Source organism: Lissotriton vulgaris, chromosome 5, assembly GCF_964263255.1.
Source record: "Lissotriton vulgaris chromosome 5, aLisVul1.2, whole genome shotgun sequence".
Taxonomy (NCBI): domain Eukaryota; kingdom Metazoa; phylum Chordata; class Amphibia; order Caudata; family Salamandridae; genus Lissotriton; species Lissotriton vulgaris.
Genome location: NC_141693.1, coordinates 899,180,375 through 899,208,064, shown reverse-complemented (window position 1 = coordinate 899,208,064; position 27,690 = coordinate 899,180,375). Strand labels below are relative to the sequence as shown.

The window sequence follows — 27,690 nt, the reverse complement described above, 5'->3', positions numbered from 1 at the left end:
CCAAACCCCTAAGCTTTTAATTTCATTTTTTGGGAGGGGGGGAGCTCCCATACAGGTAGGCCAGATAGCATTGGATAGTGGTGTCAACTTATGCCCCAATAGCATAAGTTCCCTTTTGGACCCATTTAGTTTGAGGGAGGACTCACTCATCCAGGCATGTATTTTCGTCAGGCAGGAGCGAAGTTTATCAGAACATTGGTCCAATTGGGAGAGAGAAACGACAAGTTGGGTGTCGTCTGCATAACTCACTATTTTGAACCCGAATGGAGCAACCACATCCTCCAGGGGGGACATGTACACATTGAACAACGTAGGGCTCAAAGACGAGCCCTGCAGTACGCCACACTGGAGGGGGATAAGATTGGATCGTGAATTGCCTTCCCAGACTTGAAAAGTTCGATTATTTAGGAACGATGTTAACCAGGCCAGAGCGGTACCTGAAACTCCCATATCAAATAGGCGATGAATTAAGACACGGTGGTTGACCGTGTCAATGGCTGCACTTAGATCCAGGAGGATCACTGCCACTGATCCTCCCGAATCCATGATGCACCTCGCCTCCTCGATAACAGATATAAGAGCAGTGTCCGTACCCTGGCCTGGGTGGAAGCCTGTTTGAGAGCTCCGCAATAACTCATTGGATTCCAGAAAATGGGAAAGTTGGTGATTAACCATTTTTTCTGTAATCTTACTGAGTCCTGGAAGTAATGAGATCGGCCTAAAATTGGCCAGTAATGGATGTGACCATTGACAGATCACACACGCCCTTACATGGAGCTGGTGTGTTTAAACAAGCTGAGGCATTGGGCAGGTGGGCGGAGGGATGGGGACTATGTGACGTCTGGAGGATGCGACACCCTACACACAGGGAATACTCCTATTCCACAGTACACGATCTCCACACTAGAATAGACAGGATCTATTGCTCTAATAGAATAGCAATGCAAGTACTTCAATCCACATATTTGCCCAAAACTTTCTCTGATCATAACCCATTGGAGTTAGTTGTTACATGGGGAAGAGTGCCCACCCCGGTCCCCACATGGCTGTTATGGCCACAGTTGTTGGAAGACCCAGTGTTCCGCAGTGACCTCTCAAAAACCATAGAAAGTTACTTTACAGAAAATAGCAATACGGCAACGAGCAGACTTGTGGAATGGGATGCCTTTAAGGTTGTAATAAGGGGGAAAGCGATTAGTGCGACCGTGGGCGCAAGACAGGAACTGCACAGGTCCCTAGTAGAGGTAGAGGAGAGGAAGGACAGATTGGAGCAAGAAGCAATAACTAACGAAGAGCAAAAGGCCCATTACAGGAGGTACGAATCAGGCATGCTGAGCTCTTGGAATCACTGAGGGCCATAGACTACCAGGCATATACACGACGTGCCCATGCCGAAGCAGATAAGGCAGGGACTTTGCTCGCTAGACTGGTTCGTGATGCCCCTCCTGCAGTGGTTATAAACGAAATAAGCACAGGGGGCGGAGACACGGTAATTAGTCAAAAAGATATAAATGCTGCTTTCCGACAATACTATGCTGCACTGTAGGTGCGTCGGATTACACTACAGCGGAACAAACGGAGGCTTTCCTATCCACCCTTACATTTCCGGAGCTCCCGGTGTCGATTCAGAAAGGCCTCACGGGGCCCATTACACAACATGAGATCAGAGTAGCCATGAAGGGACTTCCGAGTGATAAAACCCCTGGTATGGATGGACTCCCCATTGAATTCTATGCCACATTTGCAGAGGCCCTAGTGTCCCAATTAGTTGAATTATTTAAAACAGTACGGGAAAAGGGCTCCCTGCCCCTCACCACGGCGCAAGCACTCGTTATATCGTTATCAAAACCAGGAAGGGACCACACGGACATGGCTAACTATCGCCCGTTATCGTTATTAACCACGGAATATAATATCTTGAGTAAAGTACTGGCCAACAGGTTGCTACCCTACCTACCGAAACTGGTAATATAGATCAAACTGGATTTTTACCGGCGCGTAGCACATCACTAAACATTAGGAAACGACACTATTTGATGACAGAGGCTCCAAACCACTACCCTCATGCGGGCTGTATCTCGCTAGATCTCAGACAAGCATTCAAGTTGGAGTATATGTTTCAGGCACTGTCGAAATTTGGGATACCGGAGGGTTACATAGCCTGGCTGCGCCTACTCTACAAGGCATCAACAGCGCGAGCCAGAACCGGAGGTCACATATCGGACGAATACACTATACTTAAAGGGACCAGGCAGGGATGTCCTCTGTCGCCCCTCATCTTTATACTGGCACTGGAACCATTAGCAATAAAGCTGTGACAGGATTTCCTTGATTGGGGGATACCAATAGGCAACGCAACACATCTCTTCTCGGCTTACGCAGACGACATTATCATGTACCTACGCGACCTCCGCTTGCCCCGGACCCCAATATACGAGACATACAGCCAATTTGAAGTATTGTCTGACTTGGCCATAAATACTACAAAATCACATGTATTCTTTTTTTATGGAACATGCAGATGTCATAGACGAAGACTTTGGAGGTACCAGACTCCAGGTAACACCGAACACGTTCAAGTATCTAGGCATACAGATATATAGGACGCACGAAGATATGACAGAAGGCAATGTACACAGGGCAATCAGAGCTCTGCGATCCAGTGTCACCTTCTATACTACGCTGCCACCGTCCGTTATGGGAAGAGCAGCGCTAGCCAAAATGGTGGTTCTGCCACGATTACTGTATTATTTTACAAATTTACCATTACTAGTGTCACAGGCCACATTTAAAGTATTGAACACTTTGCTTATAAACCTTATATGGGGAAAGGGTAGAAAACGTGTAAGCCTGAAAAAATAACACACTTTATAAAGATTAACGGGAACCCCATACACTGTAAGACAAAAAACATACACTTCCATTCGATCAAGTGAAAGGCCTTAGCACCATTCAACATCACCGCTGCCGCAGACAGACTTGGTTCCAGTACATGGAGCATTGCGAAGATGGTCCGCAGGTTGTGCGATGTACAGTATTCAGATTATCTACTTTATACTCTTCTATACCTTTGGGGATTTACTGGACTCTGTGCAAACTAGAACTCTTTTTGATATGGTATATACAGAGCCAGCTTCCTACAGTTCCTCTTTGTTCACGTAAAACATTGTTGTATCATCATTCTGGATTAATACTATTCTCCCTGCAATGTGGGCTTGTAAAGCTTTCAGTACTAGTAGCACTGTTTTTATCTCAGGGAAGTTGATGTGTTTTATGGAGTCAGAGTTGTTCCACTGACCCCGGATTTTTAAGTTTCTGTATGGGCTCCCCATCCTTCGTGAGATGCATTTGTTGTGATAGTCACTGAGGGAATTGTCGTTTTGAAAGGTCTGCCTAGGTTTAGGTTTTTGGATGTCCACCATTGTGTTTCCTTCTGTACCTTTTCTGTTACAACCACTTCATCTTCCCGGCTCGCTGTGGTTTGTGACCATTTGTTGCATAGGCATTCTTAAAGAGGGTGCATGTGCAGACGTGCATGGGTAATGAGGGGAATGCATGATGCCATAATGCCCATTAGTTTCATAAACACCCTCACTGTCAGAGACTGCCCCTTCTGGTAGAAAAGAGTTTGCTCTTAATTGCTTGAATCCTTCTTTGGGTCTGGTACGCCTGTGTACTTTGGAATTCAGTCTTGTTCATAAGACGATTTTTTCATGTTCCGGGGTTGGCGATGATTTCTTGAGGCTTATGGAGAAACCAAGTCTTTGCAGAGTTGTGATTATCTTTTGAATGTGTTTTGGACATTCATGATTTGAGTTTTCCGTTACCAACCAGTTGTCTAGATAAGGGTAGACATGAATTCTTTCCTTCTTAGTACTGCTGCCACCACAACTAGGCATTTTGTGAAAACTCTTGGTGCAGATTTTATTCAGAAGGTTAAGACTGAATTGGTAGTGTGTGTCTTAGTGCATGAACCTGGGATATTTAGTGTCATTGATTCATAGGTATTTGTAGGTAGGCGTCTTTTAAGCCTATGATTGCCATGTATTCCCCTTTTGTAGGAATGGAAATACCTCTTGTAGGGTTGTAATCTTTAAATGCAACATGTGAATTAATTTGTTTATGAATCTGAGATCCAGAATCGTCTTAATGTGAGATCTTGCTTTGGTACCAAGAAGTAAGGTGAGGAGTTTCCTTTGTTGTGCTCCCTTGTTGGTACTTTCTCTATTGCTTATTTTTTTAAGAGTTCCTTTACCTCTTTCCATAATTAAAAAAATATATATTTTAGAATCCTTTTTTGGGGTGGGGGTTTAGTGGTGGAATTCATGTCAGTTCTATGCAATAGCTGTGGCGCACCACCTTTAAAACCCAAGTGTCTGAGGTGATCCTTTACCATTCTTGTGAGTATTGGGCTATTCTGCCTCCCACTGGTGTTGTGTAGGGGCTTAGTTTCGCACCCAAGTCACTTGGAACCTGCTCCTCCCCCTCTGCAGGCTTGTCCTCTAGCCTTTCCTCTACCACAGAAAGTCTGCTTTGAGTGCTGTTGCCAGGATTGGCATCCGGACTGTTGGCTGGACTGCTGTATGCTTCCGTGTTTCTGCTGTTGGTGCTGCCCTGCAGAAAAATTCCCTCTTCCTGCAGGTTTTCTAAGGTTGTTTCCTCCCAATTTGAAGGTGCCTCTGTACTGTAGAGCACCCTTCACTCTTGCGGTTTCATTGTCCTTTTTAATTTTTTGTAAGGACTCATACACCATGTGGACAAATAAAGTGTCTCCTGTAAAAGGCTCATTAATTATTGTTTATTGGACTTTGCGATTAAAGTCTGAAATCCTCAGCCAGGCGTGTCTTCGGAGGGTAGTACCTGTGCACATTCATCTAATGGCTGTATCAAGCCTATTCAAGGGCTGGCTTTAGGCAGGTACTTGCAATGTTCAATGACTGACTTTATCCCCTTTTCGTCATTCTCATGAAGGAGTAGTTTCTTACCTGTAACTCCAGTTCTGTAGTAGGGGTACGAATATGCTACTTACCAGTATGCATCTGTTCTTGGCATGTAGGGCTGCTGACATTCATATCTGTGCATAGATCGCCGCCTAGTGTTGGGTCCGGATGATTGCACATTGTTGCCCTGGAAGAGTCTTCGAAGTATCACGAGATAGGTGGCTCCTCCCCTGGACTACAGTGCGCATGGGCATTCTCTCCATCCTCAGATTGTTTTTTGCCATTGTGGCAGAGATGGAGTGCAATACAGTGAGCGATGTCCCTGCTAGATAGTAATTCTGAATGCTACAGCTGCTACAGGCGCCGGGGAGGAGGGTGGGCGATATGTATGTCAGCAGCCCTACATGCCAAGAACAGATGCATACTGGTAAGTAGCATATTCGATTCGAGGCATGTGGGCTGCTGAATTCATATATGTGCATAGATTACATAGCAGTCCCCCCTGTTAACGGCGGCTGCCCGTGCCAGCTGCAGCAGTCTGAAAAAGAGTTTTGAGAACAGCCTGTCCTACAGCTGCCTGCTGTTTAGAATGCACGTCTACGCAGTAGTGTTTCGTAAATGTATGTGTGGTGGACCAAGTGGCTGCCTTACATATCTCTTCTAAAGGAATATTCCCCAGGAAAACCATGGACGCTCCTAACTTACGTGTGGATTTGCTTGTGGTGGAATGGTTAGTGTGCGTTTAGCCTTGGCATAGCAAATCTGTATACATTTAACGATCCACCTGGCTATCCCTGCTTTGGAAATGGGGTTGCCTTTGTGTTGTGGAGAAAAGGCAACGAAAAGCTGTTTTGGTTTTCTGAAATCCTTCGTTCTGTCTATATAGTACATTAGAGCCCTTTTGACATCTAACGTGTGTAGGGATCTCTCTGCGACATTTTCCGGATTGGGAAAGAAAACTGGCAGTTCTATGGTCTGGTTCATGTGGAACTGCAAAATCACTTTAGGCATAAATGTAGGGTTGGTGCGTAATACCACCCTATTTGCGTGGACCTGGATGAATAGCTCTTGGATGGTGAGTGCCTGGAGTTAACTAACCCTCCTCAGTGAGGTAATGGCCACTAGGAAAGCAACTTTCCAAATCAGAAATTGAAGCTCACAAGAGTGTAGAGGTTCAAAAGGTGGTCCCATTAGTCTGGTGAGGACTACATTCAGGTTCCAGACTGGTGACGGTGGGTGTCTGGGAGGGATCACTCTTTTAAGTCCCTCCAGAAAAGCTTTAATGGCAGGCACTCTGAATAAGGAGAGGTGCTGCCTGTTCTGAAGATAGGCTGCTATGGTGGATAAATGTATGCGAATGGAACTGTACGCTAAATTACATCTGTATAAATGCAACAAATAACAGATGATGTTTTGAATAGATGCATCCAGTGGGTTAATGTCATTGTTGGTACAATATATGACAAACCTTTTCCATTTAGCCGCATAGCATGCTCTAGTTGTGGGCCGTCTTGCCTCCTTGATGATATTCATACATTCCGGCGGCAAGTTGAGGTAGCCAAATTCTAGGACTTCAGGAGCCAGATCGCCAGGTTGAGCTGTTGCGGATCTGGATGCTGAATGTCTCCATGGCTCTGCGTCAAAAGCCTGGGTGTGAGGCGTAACCGTTGATGCGGTACCACGGATAGTTCCAGAAACGTGGTGTACCATGTTTGGCGTGCCCACATTGGAGCAACCAGGATGAGGGTCATCGAGTGTTGCCGTAGTTTGCGTGCCACCAGCGGTATCAAAGGTGCTGGGGGAAAAGCGTACGCAAATTTGCCTGACCAGTTCATCCATATCGCATTGCCTTGCGACAGTGGGTGTGGGAACCTGCTTGTGAAGCTTTGGCATTTTGCGTTTTCCCTTGTGGCGAACAGGTCTATCTGTGGATGACCCCATTGCTGGAAGTACGGTTGGAGTACTGATGGATGTATCTCCCACTCGTGCATCTGGTGGCTATACCTGCTGAGCAGGTCCGCCATCTGGTTGTCCTTGCCCGGGAGGTGTTCCGCCATGAGGAACATGTTCCTCTGAATGGCCCACTTCCACATGCTCTGAGCCAGGTGAGACAACTGTGGAGAGTGTGTTCCTCCCTGCTTCTGTATGTAGTACATGGCAGTCATGTTGTCCGTCCGGATCAACACGACTTTGTTGCACAGATGTACCTTGAAAGCTTTCATCGCCATGAAGATTGCCATCAGCTCTAGAAGGTTGATGTGCATCTTCTTCTGCTGTGTCGTCCATAGTCCCTGCACTGTGTAATGGAGTACATGAGCTCCCCATCCCTGGAGAGACGCGTCCATTGTCAGTATTATCTGTGGTACAGGCTCCTGGAACGGTCGGCCCTTGCAAAGGTTTTGTGGATTCCACCAATGCAGAGAGTTGTATGCCCGACCGCTCACCAACACTAGGTCTTTCAACTGCCCTTGAGCCTGGTTCCATTGACGTGCCAAGCACTCCTGAAGTGGGCGCATATGTAGTCTCGCGTGCGGAACTATGAAGATGCAGGAGGCCATCATGCCTATCAACTGCATGAACACTCACGCCTGAAGCGAGCGTTGAGGTCTGAATTTTTATATCAGCAATTGCATGCTGTTTTATCCTCACTGAATTTGGCTGAGCTTTGGCTGCCAGAGTGTCTATTGTCGCACCCAGGTACTGCCGTACGTGGGCGGGTTGAAGATGTGACTTTGGGTAATTCAGTGAGAATCCCAGATCGTGAAGGAGGTGAATGGTGTGGGACATGTGGCTGGCACACAGCTTAGCCGACTTTGCTTGAATAAGCCAGTCGTCCAGATAAGGGTAGACATGTATGTGCCGTCTCCTGAGGTGTGCCGCCACTGTCGCCAGACACTTGGTGAATACTCTGGGTGCCGTCGTCACTCCGAAGGGGAGGACCTTGAACTGGTAGTGTTGATCCTGAATGGTGAACCTGAGATACTTTCTGTGTGAAGGGTGTATGGGTATGTGGAAGTACTCATCTTTGAGATCCAGTGTTGCGAGGAAATCTCCCTGACTTAAAAGCGGTAGGACTTGCTGTAAGGTGAGCATGTGAAAATACTCTGACAGAATGTATTGGTTCAGAGGTCTTAGGTCGAGTATGGGCCTGAGAGACCTGTCCTTTTTTGGAATTAAGAAGTACAGAGAGTACACCCCGACCCTTGTTCCGCTAGAGGCATGAGCTCTATGGCTCCTTTTTGCAGCATACTGACGACCTCTTGCTGCAATAAGTGGAAGTGCTCTGCGGACATAGGACGGTGTCTTGGAGGTATGTTGGGTGGAGTGGCTGTAAGCTCTAGACAATACCTGTACTGTACAATATCTCTTACCCACCTGTCTGTGATGATTCATTTCCATACAGACAGGAACTGTTGTAGTCTCCCCCCGACAGGTATTAGATGGTCGGGGGGCAGTGACAAGGCGTCACTGTTTGGTATTGGCAGAGGATCTGGAGTTGTTGTTTCCTCTTCCTCTGCCCTTAATGTTATTTCCTCTATATCCACCTCTGGGATTTTTATTGTAGGTGGATTGTGTACCTCCCTTGTTATACTGCGTTTGTTGGGTGTTTTGGCCCCTTGACGGTCCTCTGTTATTGGATCGACGAAAGGAACCACCCCGAAACTGCTGCGACTGTAGATCCCCCATGGACTTTGCAGTTTCCGTGTCCTTTTTTATTTTTTCTAGGGTGGCATCAACTTCTGGGCCAAACAAGAAGTCGGAGTTAACTGGCTAATTAAGAATGGTGGTCTGTATTTCTGGTTTGAAACCAGATATTCTCAACCAAGCATGTCGCCTTAGCGTGACGCTAGTGTTTATAGCCCTAGCTGCAGTGTCAGCTGTGTCTAGTGCACACTTGATGGAAGCGTTGGAGATCAGCTTCCCTTCCTGAACCAACAGCTCTGCTCCTTCCTTGAATTGTTCTGGGAGGTGCTGCAATAATGTCTCTAGAGTATCGTAGTGGGACCTATCATATCTGGCCAGAAGCGCCTGAGTATTAGCAATACGCCAGATGTTCGCAGCCTGTGCTGCCACTCTTTTGCCAGATGTGTCCAGTATCTTTGATTCCTTATCAGGCGGAGGCGCATCTCCTGTCGTTTGAGAGTTTGCCCTCTTTCTTGCATTGGCAACTACCATAGAGTCTAAAGGCAATTGTCCTTTAATATAGGCAGGATCCACAGGTGCCAGCCTATACTTCTTTTCTATCCTTGTGTTAACTACCCTTGCCCTAGTATTTTCTTTGAAAATGTCCATGGCGTGTTTAAGAACACCCATGAGCATTGGTAGTGTCTTTACACTTTTTTCGGAAGTTGAGAATGTGTCCACAAGGAAGTCCACTTCCACAGTATCACTATGAAGTTCAACGTCATGATTTAACGCAGCTCTTTCAATCAGAGCGTTGAAAGCTGTAGTGTCTTCAGTCGGAGATGTTTTGACATTGTAGACCGTAGTATCAGGGTCATGTTGCGGGTCTCCTGGGTCAGCAGGGTCTGCCCATGTCTGGTTCTGATCATCACGATCAGTGTCCATCACATCGCCATCACCATTATTATCATCGTCACCTGCCCCTGCATCTGAGTATGTAGGGGAAAAAGATTGAGGCTCCTGCTCATATGTCTGCAAGTGTTCGACCATCACTGGTGACGCAGGTGATCCCCTCTTTTTCTTTAGAGGAATCCTGAAAGACTCCATGGGCTTTTCAGGGACTATTTTCCTTATGTAGATAGACAGTCTTCCCCGTTTCCGAGGCGATGAACTGTCTTGGTTCCCGTTCCTCGGTCTCTTTTGTAGGCCTTTGGGTCAATGCAGGTCTTTTTATGGTGCCGATGCACTGTTTCGGCTCGAACATCTTCGGCCGCACTGCCGGTGGTAAACCGTATTTTATTGGCGCCGACGCTGCGAGCGCGGTGACCAACTTGGTAGTCGTGGCTTTCTTTGGTCCAGCCGTGGAAGCCTTGTCTCTGATTCTGTGAATCGACTCCGTGACGCGTAGGGCCATGACTTGGGCCTTATGCGCCACGTCGGCATCGGACGTGGAACCGACGTTCGTCTCTGGTCCCGTCATCGATGGAGGATAGGTGCCCTGTCTCGATTCGAGCTGTGTAGCGGCTCCCTTCGGTGCCGAAGTCTTCGACTCGACGACCTTCACCCTGGCCTTCGGCGGCCCGCTACTCGAGTCGAGGGCCTTCTGGAAGCTCCCCGCATCGAAGTCCCTCATCTGTTTCGTCGGCCCAAGGGTTTTGAGGCCTTGGCGCCGACTAGAGCCAGTTGCACTTTCGGTTTCCATTTCGACTGTGCTGGCTTCGGTTTCGTTTTGCTGATATCAACCAAAGTTGGTTTCGAAACCGATGGCTCAATTAAAATGTTCGAAGCCGGGCCTTTTTGCGGGGCTGTTGAACTTGAAGGTAGATCTTGGGTAAGGCCTCGTCCTCGATCCCTCGACCTGAGCCGTATTGATATTATGTCCATCGGCCCCCGTATCGACGGTTGGGCCTAGCTCCTCTGAGCTATCTTCCTCGGCCCCAAGGGCCTGAACGTCGTCGTCTCCTACCTCGTCGACGACTTCATAATCCTCCTCTTCTTCCAGATATTCCTCCTCATCGGCCTCATAGTCGGATCCATGCGCGGATCCCTGCTCCGATGGTTCATCTTGGTCCGGGATCTCGACAACCTCTTCGTCTCCGGTCCCGAAGATATTATCTGGTTCTGGCGCTGGCCTCTTCGATTCCAATCGAGCCGTGCTTCGGGTCCGAAGAGTCTTCTTTGATCTGAGCCGGGCACAGGCCATACATTGGTCTTCATTGTGGTCCGGTGACAAGCATTTGTTACACACAGGGTGGACGTCGTTGTGTGCATATTTGGTGTTACAAAGCGGACACCTTTTTTTCATTTCAAGAGGTTTTATTCGAGAATTCTCATAAAAGCATGTACATACATAAATAATTTAAAACATTATTAAATTCATACCTCATGGAATATACAAACAGTTAAAAAACCAGAAGAGATGATAAAAACACAATACCCAATACATAGGTATAAAACTATTCTTGTGGTTAGATGTATCCTAAAAAATGGAACTCTGCCTAATGGACCAAGCCCACCCCAAGAATTTGACTGTTGCTACACTTAGTTGGAGACAGGAGCTAGTGCAAATAATTCTCATAGCTACAAAGCTGCTAGAAGTGCCTAGGTTTTTGCAGGCAGGTGCTAGCCAAATGCGCCGAGGGGCCGCATAGGCTTTGCAGGAAAGCAAGAAGTGCCCAATATATTCCTTTGTAGCACCACAGGCAGGGCAGGAAGTGTTGGACAAGCCCCTCCACCTCCCTGTTAATGACCGTAAAGGGAGGGCACCTATTCTCAATTGAAAGAAGAGTTTCCTGTCCCTTGGCTTAGTTATAGTATCCAGAACAGTTCTAGTGTAGGGAGGGGCTTGACTTCCAGGAAACGACCCGTCATAGAATCAGCATCCGATTTTCTCCATGCCTGCTCGAACACATAGGCCCAATACAACTCCTTAATTGCTTTTTTGTTTGGGAAGGATGCTTCTGCAGGGGTATCCCATAACGGCTTCAGCCCAAGCACGCATAGCAATGTTCTAAGTTTACTCAGCCATTGGATCTTATGAAAGACATCAGCATTGATCACTGCTACAAAGCCCGCTACATAGTGTTTTAGTTCTGGCGTAGTCCAAAGCTGCTTCCAGTATAAAATCGGGCGCAACCAGGCTAAACCACTTACTGCCTTCCTTCCCAAATCGAATCTAAGGGGGAATAAGGGTGTGCTTTTGGGGAGGCCTGCTAATGTCCTAAAAAACGTATTCTCAGACATCTGCATCGAGTTAAGGTTACCGAGTCCCCACAATTCTGCACCATACAGTGCGGACCCCAGCGCTTTTGCTTCGTACACCTGTAAAGCTGGTGCAATAGGTTTGGACTGGGATTTTCTGTGCACAAGCCCAAGGACTCCAGTGACTTGCCTATGCCTGAGAACCGCCAGATCAATGTGCTGAGCCCATCTTAGATCTTCAGTTATATATATACCAAGATAGGTAAAGGCTCTAACTGTATCTAAGGGTCTTTGGTTTAAATGCAGCTTGGCTCTAACACTACGATGAGGGTTGAAAAACATACGTTTTGTCTTTGCTACATTGACTTCCAGGCCATTATTTTTACAGAAGTTGTCAAAAATGCAGAGGGCACTTTGCAGACCACTGGGAGTCTTTGACAAAATCAGTGTGTCGTCGGCGAACATCAAGATCGGAATCTTGATGCCCGCCAACGAGGGTGCGTCCACATTAGAGGATAGCATTCCTGCTACTACCCCATTAATGAACAATGAAAAGAGCAAAGGGGCCATTGCACACCCTTGTCTCACACCCCGTTCCACTGGAAAATCATCAGTAGTCTCACCCTGCTTGCCCCACTGAATTCAGGCGAAGTTCGCCTCATGCAACCGCATGGCCAAGGTCAATAAGTCATCGGGCAAACCCAGGCTCCTAAGTTCAAACCACAGCTTGGACCTAGGCACCAGGTCGAAGGCAGCCCGCAAATCTGCAAAGGCAGCGTACAGGCTGCCACCGCCGAGTACCACAATCTTCCACCGTACCAGAGTGAATCGAAACACCTGATCCATCGTGCTGGTAGCCCTCCGGAGCCCTGCTTGGAAGGGTGATAAGGCATTATGCTCATCAACCCATTCCATAAGCCTATTAACCACCATCCTTCCCACGACCTTTTGGGTGGTTGCTATCAGGCTAATAGGCCTATAGTTACAAGGCGATCCCCTATCTCCCTTCTTAAATATGGGAATAATAATTGCGCCCCTCCAACTAAGCGGTACCGGTGCACCTTGAGCAACTGCATTAGCAAGGAGAAGGATGTATCTGCCCCATCTATCTCTATCATTGGTAAAAAGGTCTGCCGGGACACCATCCATGCCGGGCGCTCTGCCCGAGGACACTACACTTAGCCAACAGCACCTCCTTTAAGTTAAAAAATTCTTCTTTGGGGTAGACCGCCTTAAACCCATCCATCTCCCTGCCTGGGTTAGTTTCCGCATATTGAGGTTTAAAATATTTAACCCAGTCCTCTTCCTGGACATTGTTATCCGGGGAATCTGGCTCGCCACCCCTTTCCCATTTAACAATACTCCAAAAGAGCCTGGAGTCCTTAGAGCCACATGCTTCCAGTAGCTATTTCCAGTGCATCTTGTCCCACTCCTTTTTTGCTGATGCTATGCAATCTTTATATTTCCATCTGGCAACACGAATTGCCGCCGGCTCCCTGGCTTTGATAGCAATGCCCAAAGCGAGCCTTGCCTCCCTGCACTTTGCATTGTACCACTTTGCAGTTCTAACTTGAGCCCTACTGTTATTCCTAGCTACCCTCTGAAAATGTGACTTGATAGTTGCAAAAAGATTGTCGTGGATCGTTGTCACTTCCTGCAGCCCCTGGTTAATATTAGCAACCCGCTCCAAGGCCTCTATTGCTCTATCCACCTCCATATTTATGCTAGCCATAGAATCCTGGTTAGCCAGTACACGAGGCCATTTTAACCGGCGTGTATCATTGGTAAGAGCCGGTAAGGGGAGACCACTCCACTCTATACGAGCATTCGCTTTGGGCAAGGTCCACCATCTATGACAGATGCACAATGGGTTGTGGTCACTTTCCAACCTATGCGTGACCTCCATGTCGTTAACCTGCTTCCACATTTCCAAACTGCACATAACGTAGTCTATCCTACTCTTGCTCCTACCATTGTCGAAAGTACAAACCCCCTCCCTATCACTCTTGGTTATCCCATTCAACGCACGGAGGCCCCTTTCTAGACAAATGGCATTTAGGGAAATGACATCGTCAGACCAGCGTTTTACTGGGTCCAAATCAAGAGGAGGAACACCCCAATGCCTATCCTCTTCGGACCCCATGCGATCTTCACCTATGTCTAGTGGTTTAAAAGTGCGGTTGAAGTCACCTGCAAGTATGATGTTGTTAGCCAGGGAATGTGCCTCTAGGAGAACCGCCAAAGAAGCTAGAACTTCTGACTTTCCTTCCTTGCAACCCCTGGCATATACATTATATAAGTCAATGCGCCCTAGCGGACCCAGATCCATGTTTAGAAGTTAGATATCCTTGCTCCCAGTCTCTATAACTCTTATGTTGAAACCCAGACTTTGCCGGATCCAGATCGTCAGGCCTCCCATTGGTCTACCCTTGGGGCCCTTAATAGCAGGTATAGAATAGTTCAAATAGCCCTGGAGGAACAAAGATTCACACAACCATGTCTCCTGGAATAAACATATATCAAAACCAGTGACAAAGTTAACCCAATCCTGCGACTCCTGTTTATGGCGCAAACCCGCAACATTCCATGACATTAAACTACCTGCTCCTTCCCCACCTATGATAGAGGCTTCCCTGTCTAGAGCTAAGAGAGGAACTGCCACACCTGTGGCTGGAGTTAGACCTATGCTGCCTACAGAGCCAAGCTCCACAACCATCTTAGCCTCCCCCCTGCAAATACTATCATGTCGGGTGGTAGGATCATGGTCGATGTTACGGGCAAGCTGCTCCAACCCAAGTCAATCACAGTCATTGAGCCCCGACAGAACATTAAATCTGTTGTCATGGAAATAATTTGGCCCTGGTTGAACATTATAGGTATTTCTACATTGGCTTACACCCCAGCCCTCTGCATCTGCCACTGGCCAGGGACTTCTTGGTAACATTTGGTTTAGATCCCACCTCCTCTGCCCCATCGCAAGATGTACTCGGTTGAAGTTTTTGAAACATATCCATCCAGTACACCAGATCTATAGAAGTACCCAAGCGGTAGAATTTCAATGTCCTTCCCCCCTCTAAGTGAGATTTGCTCTGATGCCCATAGAATCCTCCTGACCGAGATTGGGTTATCAAAGTTTATGACTATGCAGTCACCCTCTCTGTTCTTAGCTGAGCGGCCCACCCATGCCACTCTTCGGGTCATTAATATGTTCCGGCCTGCCCAGACCCCATCTATCAAGTTCTTTGCAAGCCAGTATGTTACCTTAGACTTTAGTTGCTGATAGTCCTCTTGTTGGCCAGCACGAAGAGGGGGGACATTAGCCATAATCACCACCAAGGGAGCACTTTGGGGAGGTAGGTCTAGTCTAATCTGGATACCTGTGTCCAAACCCGTTTTTACAGGATTCTGCTGCACAGGAGGGAGGCTAGATGTCACAGTGCTAGACCCCTGGTTTGGACACAAGAACCCCATATTACTCCCCGTACTCACAAGGAGAGGGCCGCTACTAGCTAAGTTGTTTGTTTCAGTAGTAGCTAATTATTCATTTCACTAGTTGCCTTTGGGACCGAATCTATTATATTATCCCCCAAAGGTTTGGGTATAGCGGGTCCTTGTGCACCACTACTAATTAGGCATGTGGGGATGTTTATTTCTTTACCAGGCCCCTTCCCAACTTCACCTGTCAATGAGAGTAATAGTCTAGAATTCCCCTTGACCTCTGCTTCTAATTTATCTAGACTAACTGTGACTACTCTCAGTCTTTCCATAACAGAGAGTATAAAAGATCTAATCAAATGCTCTACCTGACCCAAAAAAGCCCCGTCCCCATGATCCGCAGGAGTATGTTTTACCATTGGTACCAGATGTGGTGGTTTTACAGTCTTTGTATGATTCCCCTTACCTATAGGTTTTGCTCTTGTTTTAGTTGTGTTTAGAGTCTTAGGTCTCTTACATATAGGGCCACCACTGCTCCTTTTCCTTTTCCCTACTGTCCTGCTACGTGTTGGTGATGGAGCATTCATAACACAAACCGGAGTTGGAGTAGGTGAAGAGGTGTTTGTAAAGTTATCTGACAGATAGGGATTCTCTATGTGTATAACTGCAGAATTACTAGAAGTGTTACCCTCTAATATAATGGCCAGGGAATCTAATTCAATACTTGTGTCGGGGAGGCCTAAATCACTAAGCCGTTGACTAATGCGATTCTCAGGAGTGGTGCAAAGCTGAATAGGGCCCAAGGAAGACCGCTTAGAGAATAACTCTGTGGACAATCTTTTCTCGACAGCGTGAAGTTGCTGGTCCACTGCTACCGAGACCCGTGTAATATAGTTATCAAGTGTCCCCATAATACTTCCTACACTGGGTTTAGCCAACGCCTTACCCCCCTTAGGCGGTTGGTCCGCCATAACTCAAGGTAGCTAATTTATACAAGGCAATACACAATACCTAGACAATTATCAGTCCTTGGTGGGCAAAAATGATAGTTAGTAAAATGCAGCTAAAGAGGGTGGGCCCAGCCCAGCCTCATCCGGCCTTGGATGGCCGTAGACGGCCCGCCCTTGTCCCGGGCTTCTCCCGGCGCGTCCCGCTCGGCGTTGTGTGGACTCAACAAATAGGAGACATAGCGGTCTGGGGGCGGGGCTCACAATGCGCAGGCCAGGTGATCACGGCCGAGCAGGGACTCTTGGGAGAGTGAGTCCCTGCTGAGCGATGTTCCTTCCCTGTGGCAAGCCGCCTCACCCAATCAGCCCCCTCGGCTGCTGCACTCCCTCCAAGCAACACGACGCGGCACCCGCGGAGCGAGTGCGGCTAGGAGTCGACCCACAGCAATCCACTAGTTGCAACAACCCCCACGGGTCTCTACTGCACCCACGGGTCCGGGCAGAGTCACAGGTTAGTAGAATGCGGCAATATTCACAAGCGTCCCGAGACTATAGAAAAGCACAATACAAATACCATACGAGTTTGTAGGTAACTAGTAGCTTACCTGCAGAGGCTCCTGCTCGCAAACGTGCATGTGTTTTCTAGTATGCCATCATTCCAATAAACCAAGTTCCTGAGGAGACTGATGCAACTAACACATTACAGGAACTCAAGCTGCTCTCACTCTTGCTGCTTGTGGCTCCCACTCAAATGCCACTCAAATGCCACCAGTTCGGCTCCCACGCGGTTCACCGGGGGTCGCTGGACTTCCTGTTGCCTTCCTGTATCTCACGGTAACCTGTAGCCTCTCACCCCTCTCGGCTCCCATTAAGGTTCAACTCCAGAACCGCGGTTCTTTGTGAGTGTTTGCGGGTCGCAGTATTAAGCCCCCGCTCGCTGGTGTCGGTGCTGGTGCTACCTGCAACCTCCCGCGAAGTCTCCCAAAGCGGCCTTGTCGTTCAGTACTCAAACCGTGATTCTAAATGGTTTGCGGTACTCGGTCCTCGGCTGCCTCAGCTGCTTGCAGCGCTCTCGCGCTGAAACTCTGGAATTGTCACGAAAACCAGGACTGGAATCTCCTCCTTCCTCATTGTCCACCTTTTGAAAAGGCCTCGACTCTCCATCGTCGATGAAACTCGATGCGAGAGGTGAAGGAAGCCGTCCGATAGTCGATGTCCTGTAGATAAAATGTTATCGATACCGATCGAAACGATACCGATGCTCGCGAAAGCCTTTTGGCTTTGAGAAAAAGTTTCCTAACTTGAGCTAAGATTTGAACATCCGAATCCAATGGCGGAAAAACACAATCTGAGGATGGAGAGGATGCCCATGCGCACTGTAGTCCAGGGGAGGAGCCACCTATCTCGTGATACTTCTTAGACTCTTCCAGGACAACAATGTGCAATCATCCGGACCCAACACTAGGCGGCGATCTATGCACAGATATGAATTCAGCAGCCCACATGCCTCGAACTCTCTGTTATAGTCATAATCTAGTGAATAGTCCCGCCCATGTTCGTGGACCCCGGAGCAATCAAAAATAATCTCTTAGGCTGTCTTCTTTGCAGTCCTGCATAGACATTAAGAGAAAATCAAAGACAAATAATGCAGCCTGTAATACAAGGCTACACTGGCCAGTACTTCAACTTAAAGTGAAAAAGATAGTCAAATAAAATCAAATTTTACACATATTGCCAAGTTTCACCCAAATAGAAACTTCCCTTCACCAAAATCCTTGAAATGATAGAGAGGAAGGGTTGGACAGACAAGAGTACTGGCCAGTGTAGTTCCCTTGCTTCCAGACCCAACTGCAGAATAAATAATCTGAAGAAAGCTACCACGCACAGGAACATCCAGGGTGGCGTCTGATGACACACAAGGGAAGGACCTAGCACCAAATGGAGATAGACGCCCACAAAAAAAAATCTAGGCCCAACCACTAGATGGTAGAATAATGCACAACATTTGAATCAAGAAAAGAATTCATGCTGGGAAACCTTTATGTTGAGGACTGCAAAGAAGTCTTCCATCTTTAACAGCAGTATGAAGCCCAGCAGAGTTGAATTTGATTGGCCATATATATACCTATTCAGTGGACAAAGGTCCAGTACAGTTCTTAGTGTTCAATCTTTATTCAGTATCGAAAATAAAAGGGTATACTCCCTGACCCTGCTTGTGAACTGGCACCCTACAAATGGCTCCCCTTTTCAGGGGGAAGAATATGTTGAAACCGGCTGGAGAAGACGCAACAATTGGGGCTTTGGCATTTCTCTCTACCATGAAACTATTGGTTCTTACTTGTAGACAGGTGTTGCCAAGGTTACCCACATCACATTGACAGAAATGTCCAATTAGTGTATTTTTGTCTGCTTCTTAAGTCTGTGCTCTGATGTAACTGCCTGGCAAGAAGTAACTTTTTACTTCAGCAAACCCATACATTTTATTTCTTTAGTGTCCAATTTAATACTATACAATATTTTCCTAAAATGTAATTGAAAAGGGTGTTGCCCATGCAATGGCATATTTAATATATGGGCTTTGAACCCTGAAATGCAGAAATAGGTGTTATATCAAATAGGTGCATCTCTTGTGAGCATTTAGCTACTCCACCTTGCCACAATGCACTTGGCAGAATTGGGAAATATTGACTTTTGAGCGGTTATTGTTTAAGATTTCTGGAAGGAACAATGATTCATACTCTGCCTCATCCACTTGGATACAACAAAGTTGCTCTGTTTTCTTGAAACTACTGATATACCAATACTTCCCCTGAAAGTGAGGGAAATACAGGCATATCTCTCAGGCGCTTTTCCAGTACTATCTATTCAGAAGTTGCCCCGAATTCTATTTGTTGTCATATTACTGTCACGGGACGAGATGCATATTCTGTGGCTGCATATTCAATAGCTGGTTTATCATTCATGTTTGGAGAGGTTGTAAGGGCCAAAGGATAATCGTCTGGGAGCCTCCCTCTTCTTTGTTTCTCCAGTCTAGGATACCAAGGGGTGACATACAAACTCAGGGCTTTAAAAGAATTTACAATATTCACAGTAATTTTTCAAAGACAATTGGGCTTTGAATGTTTTTTATGTCAAGACTAGAAGTAGCCATCTGAAGTCTTCTCAGCATTGAAGTTAACTTTGGTCCCAAGCTGAGGTGTATCATCTTTTGTGGAAGCAGAGTGGGATGCCAGTCATTGCCCCCTTTGACACTATAAGGTTTGTCACATTTCAGCACTGAATACTATGTGCCTTAGAATATTTCTATGTGGAGGACCCAGAAGAGCATAATAGACTTTTGACTTTCAATCTGTTTGCAATGTATATTAGGTTGTGCTTTAAAAATATCATTCATAACTGACCATTGATGGATCAATGACCTGTGACTCATGTTCAGGTGAAAATAAAATTGAGAATCGGAATAATGTGCTAATTAATTTAATTCCAAGTTTGAAAGGGCATCCTCCATGCATAAGCCTCAATTCTTGAGATGGTTGCTCTGAAAAGTGCATCAACTGAACTTAAGCCATAGCTATGGCATAATAAACAGTTTTTTTATTTTAGTAATTCTATAAGTTGAACACCAAGCATAAATGTAGACACTTAATACAGACACACACTTCAGGCCGACTTTAAAGGCTGTTTGTCCACAATCGAAACTAAAAAAATGTTAACAACAAAAACAGTTCGCATTCAGCGTCATTCTACATAACCTGAAATGCTGTTATTCTAATGCCGTAGTATGTGGAGGGAAAACATGGTCCCTTAGCCATGTGTTTACAGTGGTTGTTAGGTGTTTTCCTTTTTTCCAGGTCAGACAGACCGTGTCCATGGCCAACACCTAAAACCTTTATTCAATAGGTTTTTCAGGGCCCTGCAAAATTATAAAGAGACTGTCAATAGCCAACATCTTCAGCTTGCTAAAAAGTGTATGACTGCTCTGAATGAATTCTATAGATCCAGACTGAGCGGGCATAACTGAAGTAGTATAGGTATAGACATATTGAAGGGGTAAAAAAACTGAGAAATAATATTACACTGTCTAACTTCACTTGCTAATTCATTTTAAGTAACCAATTATGATCCGTTCATTGTACAATGTTGAAGCGTTAAATAGGTGCCATGTTTGTTCATAGCTCAGTGGGGAAAATAATAAGAGACTAAGAACACCTTGAAAGAATAGTGAGCTTCAGGGAGAACACCGCAATGCCCCTGGAGATAACCCACACAAAACTGCCCTGTTAAAGGGCACCGAAACTGAGATACATATATGCATCTGTTAAAATGTACTTTTTTCGAATTTTACCAAATTCCGTGTTATGATACACTACTCAAAAGATTTTCTTTCATATACTATTTGTAATGTTAACATGATTATCACACTGACCATATTCATTGCACATAATTTCAAATTAAGATTTTATGCAAACCTAAGTAACAACTAATCAAAAGGTCAAAATAAACAAATGTGCTCTTCTAAAGTGAAGATTATCGACTGACCTGTAAGACCTCAGCAGGTATTGCTTCTTGTTTGTACTGTGTACCGTACCACTCTTCTGTTTTATTGGTTATCCCCTCAAACGATTTAGAAACTACAGCCACACTAAAAAGATATACAAATTACACAAGTTCAATTGCTAAAATATTCGACATAAGCATCCAACAAAACATTATTTTGTTTTGCAAACTACATTTGTAACAGTAAACGTCCTCCAAACAGGCCTCACTCAGTTTAAGTTATCCCCAGTTTTTTATGGTTTGGAGTTAGGCAGGCTAACTTTTAACTGATATGGAAATCTGCAAAAATACCGGTAATAAAGTACAGAAGAGCACTTTTGTGTTCACTTAACTAGATAAGCACGTTCTTTTGATAGTGTGGGTCTATGCAACCCTTTCCATTTTCCTCCACTTTGAATCTGTACGTATCATCAACTTTTGGGCTTTTTCATATTCTCTCATTTAAACATAGAATCAATAGCATTATGCAGTTACGTATAAACTTTGGAGACTCAGTTTATTTAGGTCTTCAAGAAAACAAAATCTATTGCCACGTTGCAAAGCATACAAAATGCAGCTGCCAGAACTTTGAGATTCAACATTTTTATTATCCATCAGAGGCTTATTTTAGCTCCACTCACGTACAGAAGTTAATGCATCTATCAGGCCAGCATTCATGATACATTTCCTTTTTGATACCCAAAGACTTCCCCTGCGAACAATAGTAACAAGATACCTCTTCCGGGTGAGATTTGCACTAAACAAAATCCACCAAATAAATAAAAACAATTATAAAATGATGTGTCATCCCAAAAGGCAAATAAACCAACTTGAAATGTAACAATTTGTTATCATGTCTACAACAAGGTTGATAATTATCCAAAAGGAGATTTTGCTGATAAACAGGACAACAATAATTCTTACTGTGAATGAAATCGTTCGAAAGGAGGAAACAATTAATAATATTGCCTCAATAGAAGATCTGAAATTATTTTATTATACGCGTCCTTAAGGCTTGCTATTAACCTCCAAAAAAACAAAAATCAACTTAAACAGTCTAATAATAATAACGGTTATGAAAAAGACAATAGAATTTGTTGGACTAGGAGCAAAATCATAATTTGCTTTTTAACTGAGATAGAGCAAAGTATTCTTGTTTCCAATAAAGGCCTTTGTAGGTTAGAGAAAATGAACTAGCCACTGCCAGACATTTCTACAAGGAACTGAATAGCAATATTCAGAAATCCAATTGATTTATAGATTTCCACAGAACTGAAACTGAAGAATGCTATTTCTGGAAAGAGGGCGATTATTATGTCAAAAAAACAAGTCCCACGACTGACCCAACAGGTCTGAACTGAGTAACAAGAAGCGGTCCTGGAAGAGAAATATTTTGAACAAAACAGCAGAGTACAGGAGACAGTGGATAATTCACATCTGGAGAGCTATTCCTGGTTACGAATAAAATGACTATGCAAGTCAAAAGTTGTGGACGGGGCACTGGAGGTTTAAGTCCATAGTAGGGTGACTCAATCTGAATATTTAGGGCTGATCAATAAACCAATAAATGAAAACCGAGTGTGTTCAAATCATCACTCCCTGTTGCAGCTATTAATAAAAACAAAACGACTCATTGCAGATTTTGTTGACTGAGGTGTAATATTACAATGGTAACGTAGTTAAAATTTTTAAGGCAATTTCTTATATGCTGAATGCGTTTTGCAAGAAATTGAAATATGCAATTTTTAGCTTCATTTGGTTCTACAAGAAACATTGTCAAGCTTAACTTGTTTAACTTCCTTTGAAAAAGGAGGAGTGGCCTCTTTTTGACCTTTTAATATATAATTGACCAGTCCTCAATTGCCATATATTGTTTACAAAAAGTAGGACATTCTGTTCTCTTTCACATATTGTATTTGGTAAACAATAAGCAAGGCATGGTCGCACTGTGAAGAAACAATACTAAGCACTCACAGAAAATGAGATTTCAAGTGTCACTAATGTGTAGCGAGATATTTCAGATTTGCACACAATATATTGGATAACAAGCTATATTCCCTCTTGTGGCAAGGTCAATGTTGGCTACAGTGTTGAACAACTCCGGTAAGGGAGCCTCAGAGGTTGCTGGGTTTGTCAATTAAACAAGCATGGTTAAAGGTGAATCCACTACCACTAGAGAGGGTAAGATAAAAGACGAGAGATTATTAGGGGATAAAATACTCTTTTCCATTTCAATGAAGAGTAAGTCCCAGCACTCTATACTAAAAAATCACGCCTATAATCCACGACTACGATATGTTGCAAAGTACTGGTATTCAACAACATGGCTTAAGTTATTGTCCCAATGTGTTACAATATGTAAAAAGGAGAGAGAGACCCCTTTTTGTAGCCAAGGGTGTAGGGTACTCTTGACAAGTAAAACAAATATTCCCTTGGGTTATGAAAGGAACAGGATACAAGCTTCAACTCACATCTAGGTCGTACCTCACAAGGCGCACAATAATACTATTCATCAAGGAAAATCTCACCTAATATTTGAATCAATTGCTAAATAGCACTGAAGTTATACAAAAATATTTTATTGTTAAAAAACTGGTTACAATGTTAAAATTTCAATACACTTCCTATCTATACTTATAAGTTTGTTTGGCAAACGAATTACATTTTCGCAAAATGCAATGAGCTAATTTAAAAATGTAATTACTTTAACAATAGTGTGATGAGATTTAGTTGTAAAACAGTACATAACGCCCTCTGTAATTGTTATAATATTCACTTATTGAAAAGATTCACACAAACAATCTCCTTGATCTTAATAATATCAGACAAATGCACAATATGTGTGTAGGAAGCTGGCTCGTTACAGGATAGATCAAAATTAGATATATTGTGTAAAGAGTCCAGGGGTTCTCTACTAAGTGGACAGGGTTTTTTTTAAGGCAATCCCATGGTGCTCTGTTACGGGGCAGTGTGGTCGACCAGCCTTAGGCTTAACGAGCAGTCCAAGACATCTAGAAATACACACAATGGTCAATAAATGAGACACACAACTCGAAAAGGAGATCCACACCCATTTACAAAAATTGAAAGTATCTTAATAAATGTTTAGGCATCAAAAGAAAATCGTTCAGGTAAATGCATTTTTAAATAGGCATATTTTTCAGTTCAAAGAGTCGCAGTATAATTTCGGAGTTCTGCAATGTTAACCTACAGGAAGAAATTCATATGCAGTTTATCAGTTCTTTTCAGCAACTTACGGGACCCTTCTCCATGAGTTAAGGTGAGTGATGGGCAAGATCCAAGGGAGCACCAGCATAACACCACCAGTAGCACTAGGGCTGCCAGTGCAGAGGTGCCAAACAGCGTTGGGCATCCAATAGAATAGGGAACAGACTGGGTAGAAAGAGGCTGCAGGAGGGGACTGTGTGACCAGTCCGGCGAAACAAACAAGTGGCTTTGGACCTTGCAATGCTGGGGGTCGTGGGGACACCTTTAGGCCTCTTCTCCTCAGTGCGGGGTGTCCAGGTACACAGGTCTTTGGGTGTCTGGTTTTTCCGTCCGGTAACACTCATAGTTGAGGGGGCCATCCAACAGAGGCTTCAAGAGACGTCGGGGAGTTCACGAGGAGTCACTAAAGGGTGGACTCGGTACCTTGAGGTCTTAGGGACCACGCTGACACTGTGGGTCCACTTAGGCACAGGAAGGGGGGGGAATCGGGTGCAGTGGTGTTTGGCGGCATCGGGTTTTGCTGGGGCCTGAGTCATCTTGGTCTTTCTTTGTTGTCTGAGGGATGCAGGGGACAGTCCTACCGTCCCTTAGGTGGTTGTGGTTCCTGAGCAAAGGCTGGCAGGACTCCTGGGCTTTGGGGACTCAGCAGCTGCTGAAGAAGTCGACTTCTGAAGCAACAGGAAAAGTCAGCAGGTAGGTCGGCAGGGTTGGCACCAAGTGAGTTGCTGGGTCTTCTGTTCTTGCTGTGTGACTCTTCTCTTCCATCTTCTTTCTTCAAGTCGTCAGGATCTCCACTACTGGTGCTAGGGGCTCCCCTAAATACTCGATTTAGGGGCATTAGGGTTGTGTGTGTAGGGTCGTAGCCAATGGGATACTGACCCTTGGGGTCAATATGCCACATATTTGATCACTTCCTTTTGGAAGTGGACATAACCTTGCCCCAGTATTCTAAAGTATGCCATTCCAAAGATAGCTACGTCTGAAAAATCGTGTCCACCTCAGTTTAGCCCCACGGTACTAGCCTGGGAGTGGCATCCTGTGGGAAGGAGCGTTACACCCTCTTCCTGAACAGGCTTGTGTTCTGGGTCTCCTGGGAACAAAGGCTCTCACTGTAGGAGGTCAGAAAAGTGTCTCGGGTGGCAGGCTGGCAGAAACCAGTCCGGGATCACACCAGTGCCCTCTGGGTGCATGTATTGATGGACAAGTTAATTACCTTCGGTAACACCTTATCCGGTGGAGACATGATCTAGCCGCAGATTCATGATCTTTGAATTTCCAAGGTGTCAGACTGGATTCAGAAGATTTTTCTCCAAGCAATACCCTTGTGCGTGAGTAGGTGGTATTTGTCGGCTCTGCAACGTCGTTGGCATCATCTCCGCTGTTGTGATGTCTGCGGAGCACAGAACCGTGAAGTGTACCAACAGTGGTGTGTTTTGAACAACTAGGGTCCTGAAAGGAAACAGCCCTGGACCAAAAAATCTGTCCGCAGTGCTGGGAGGATGAGTGTGGTGGTAAGGAATCTGGGGCTAGATCAGGTCTCTACCAGATAAGGCGTTATCGAAGGTAAGTAACTTGTCCATCTGATAGAGAAATCTAGTTGCAGATTCCTTACCTTTTGAATAGCTACCCAAGCAATACCATTCCCGGGGCAGGGACTGTGGACAAGTTTAGACCAAGAAGTTCTGCAGGACAGAATGGCCAAAAAGGCAGTCTCTGTGGACTTGACTGTCCAGGCTGTAGTGCTTGGTAAACGTGTGCAGTGATGCCCATGTTGCTGCCTGACAAATACCGAGGAGTGGGACTCAAGTTGCAGCGTCGTGGTGGTAGCCTTTGCTCAGTGAGAATGAAACCTTAGGAGGCTGCTTTTTGTCCAGAACTTAGCAGATTTTGATGCAAAGGACAACCGATCGAGAGATCGTCCTTTTCTGGACCGCACAACCCTTCTTCGCTCCCACGTACCCCGCGAAAGGTTGACTATCCACTTAGAAGTCTTTAGTGCGGTGAAGGTAGAAGAACAACACTCTTTTTGATTCCGGAAGGTGGAGTCACTCGTCTTTTTTTAGAGGGTTGCGTCGGAGCTTACAAGATGGGCAAGGTGACAGATTGCCCCACTTGGAAAGGTGTTAACATTTCTGGTAAGAAAGAGGCCCAAGTGAGAAGTCCCAACTTATCAGGGAAGATGGTCGGATAAGGAAGCTTCGGTGACAAAGCCTGCGATTCACTCACCCTCATGGCAGGAGTTATTGCCACTAAAAAGGCTGTTTTGATTGCAAGCACCTGGAGGGCAGTTGTACAGAGGTTTGAACGGAGCACACATCAGGAAGGTGAGAACCAAATTGAGGTCCTACTGAGGCATAATAAAAGGAGCAGGTGGGAACATATGTACAAGCCCCTTGAAAAGTTCTACTTGCAATAGGGTATTTAAATAAAGAGGGCTGGTCTGACAGCCTTAAAAGGCAGACAAAGTAGAAAGGTACTCTTTAAGAGTGCCCGGGGCGGAGCCCTACTGGGTAAGGGTCAAAATAAAAAGTAAGGCTTGAGATAGGGAAGCAGAAAGGGGATCAGTAGATCTTTCTGTGCAATATTTTACAAATTTGTGCCACCGGCAGGTGTACACGGTCTTGGTATAGGGCCACCTGGCCGCCAAAATAACATTACAGACTTTGGGAAGAAGGTCGAAGACTATCACCTGCTGCGGCTCAATCTCCACACAAGAAGGCATAGAGTTCATCGGTTCAGGAGGAGAACCCTCCTCTGCTGCTGCAACAGGGATCTTTCCAAAGGGGCAGTCTGATTGGAGGATCGATGCTTATCTACAGAAGCTCGGGGTACCAGATCTCTGTGCCCAGTACGGAGCCACAAAAATGACTTGGTCCCAGTCACTCCTGATCTTCTTGAGCACTCTGGACAGGAGTGGTATGGGCGGAAAGGCGTATAGGAGGCCTAAGCTCCACTAATGATGAAAGCGTCTCCGAGCAAGAGCCGCCTTGGAAACTCCAATGTGTAAAACTGCTGAAATTGCGCTCTCTCGTCAGAGGCAAACAGATCTAACCAAGGCTCTCCCCACTGCTGAAAGCGACCTTGCGCCACCTCCGGATGGAGATGCCATTCGTGATCTGCTAGGCATCGACGGCTGAGTTAGTCCATCCTGGTGTTCAGGGAAACTGCCAGGTGTAGAACCACCAGATATGCCCTGCTGTTCCAGCCATGTCCAGAGTCGCAGGGCCTCTGGACAAAGAGTCCATAACCCCTCCCCTCCTTGTTTGTAGAAGAACCACATGGCGGTCGGATTGTCGGGGAACACCTGAATCAGCTTTCCCTTGACTGAAGAAAGATGAGGTTTCTACATCAAGATAATTCAGAGCTCCAGCAAGTTGATGTGAAGTCTGGATTCCGCTGGAGAACAGAGTCTTCAGATTTCTAACTCTCCCAGACAGCTGCCCCATCCCAGGAGTGACGCATCTGTCACTATTGTGTGACCTGGTTGGGGAAGGGAGATGTGTTGGTCAGCCACCACTGCAGGTCCGTCCGAGATATGGACCATGTCTGAGAGATTTCCCTGATGCTGCGCCCACCGGAACATCAGGTCCCACTGCAAAGCATGCATGTGCCATCTGGAGTGTGTCACAAGCAGGATGCAGGAGGCCATGAGGCCCAGAAGCCTCAGTCATTCTCACCGAAATCCAGGAAAGAGACTGAAACATCGGTATCATAGCATGAATATCCTGGACTAGCTGTTTGGGAGGATAGGCCCAAAACTGGACTGTGCCCAGAGCAGC

At 45.6% G+C, this 27,690-nt stretch overlaps 1 protein-coding gene across 2 annotated transcripts in view; it reads right to left on the bottom strand.

The window, feature by feature from the left end:
• IDE (insulin degrading enzyme) overlaps positions 1-27,690 on the bottom strand; it is a 996,582-nt gene that overhangs the window by 579,325 nt on the left and 389,567 nt on the right. For both annotated transcript variants that reach the window (XM_086922493.1, XM_086922494.1), the window contains exon 11: positions 20,687-20,789. In XM_086922493.1, the coding sequence (XP_086778619.1) occupies positions 20,687-20,789 (103 nt within the window). The remainder of the gene's footprint in view (positions 1-20,686; positions 20,790-27,690) is intronic.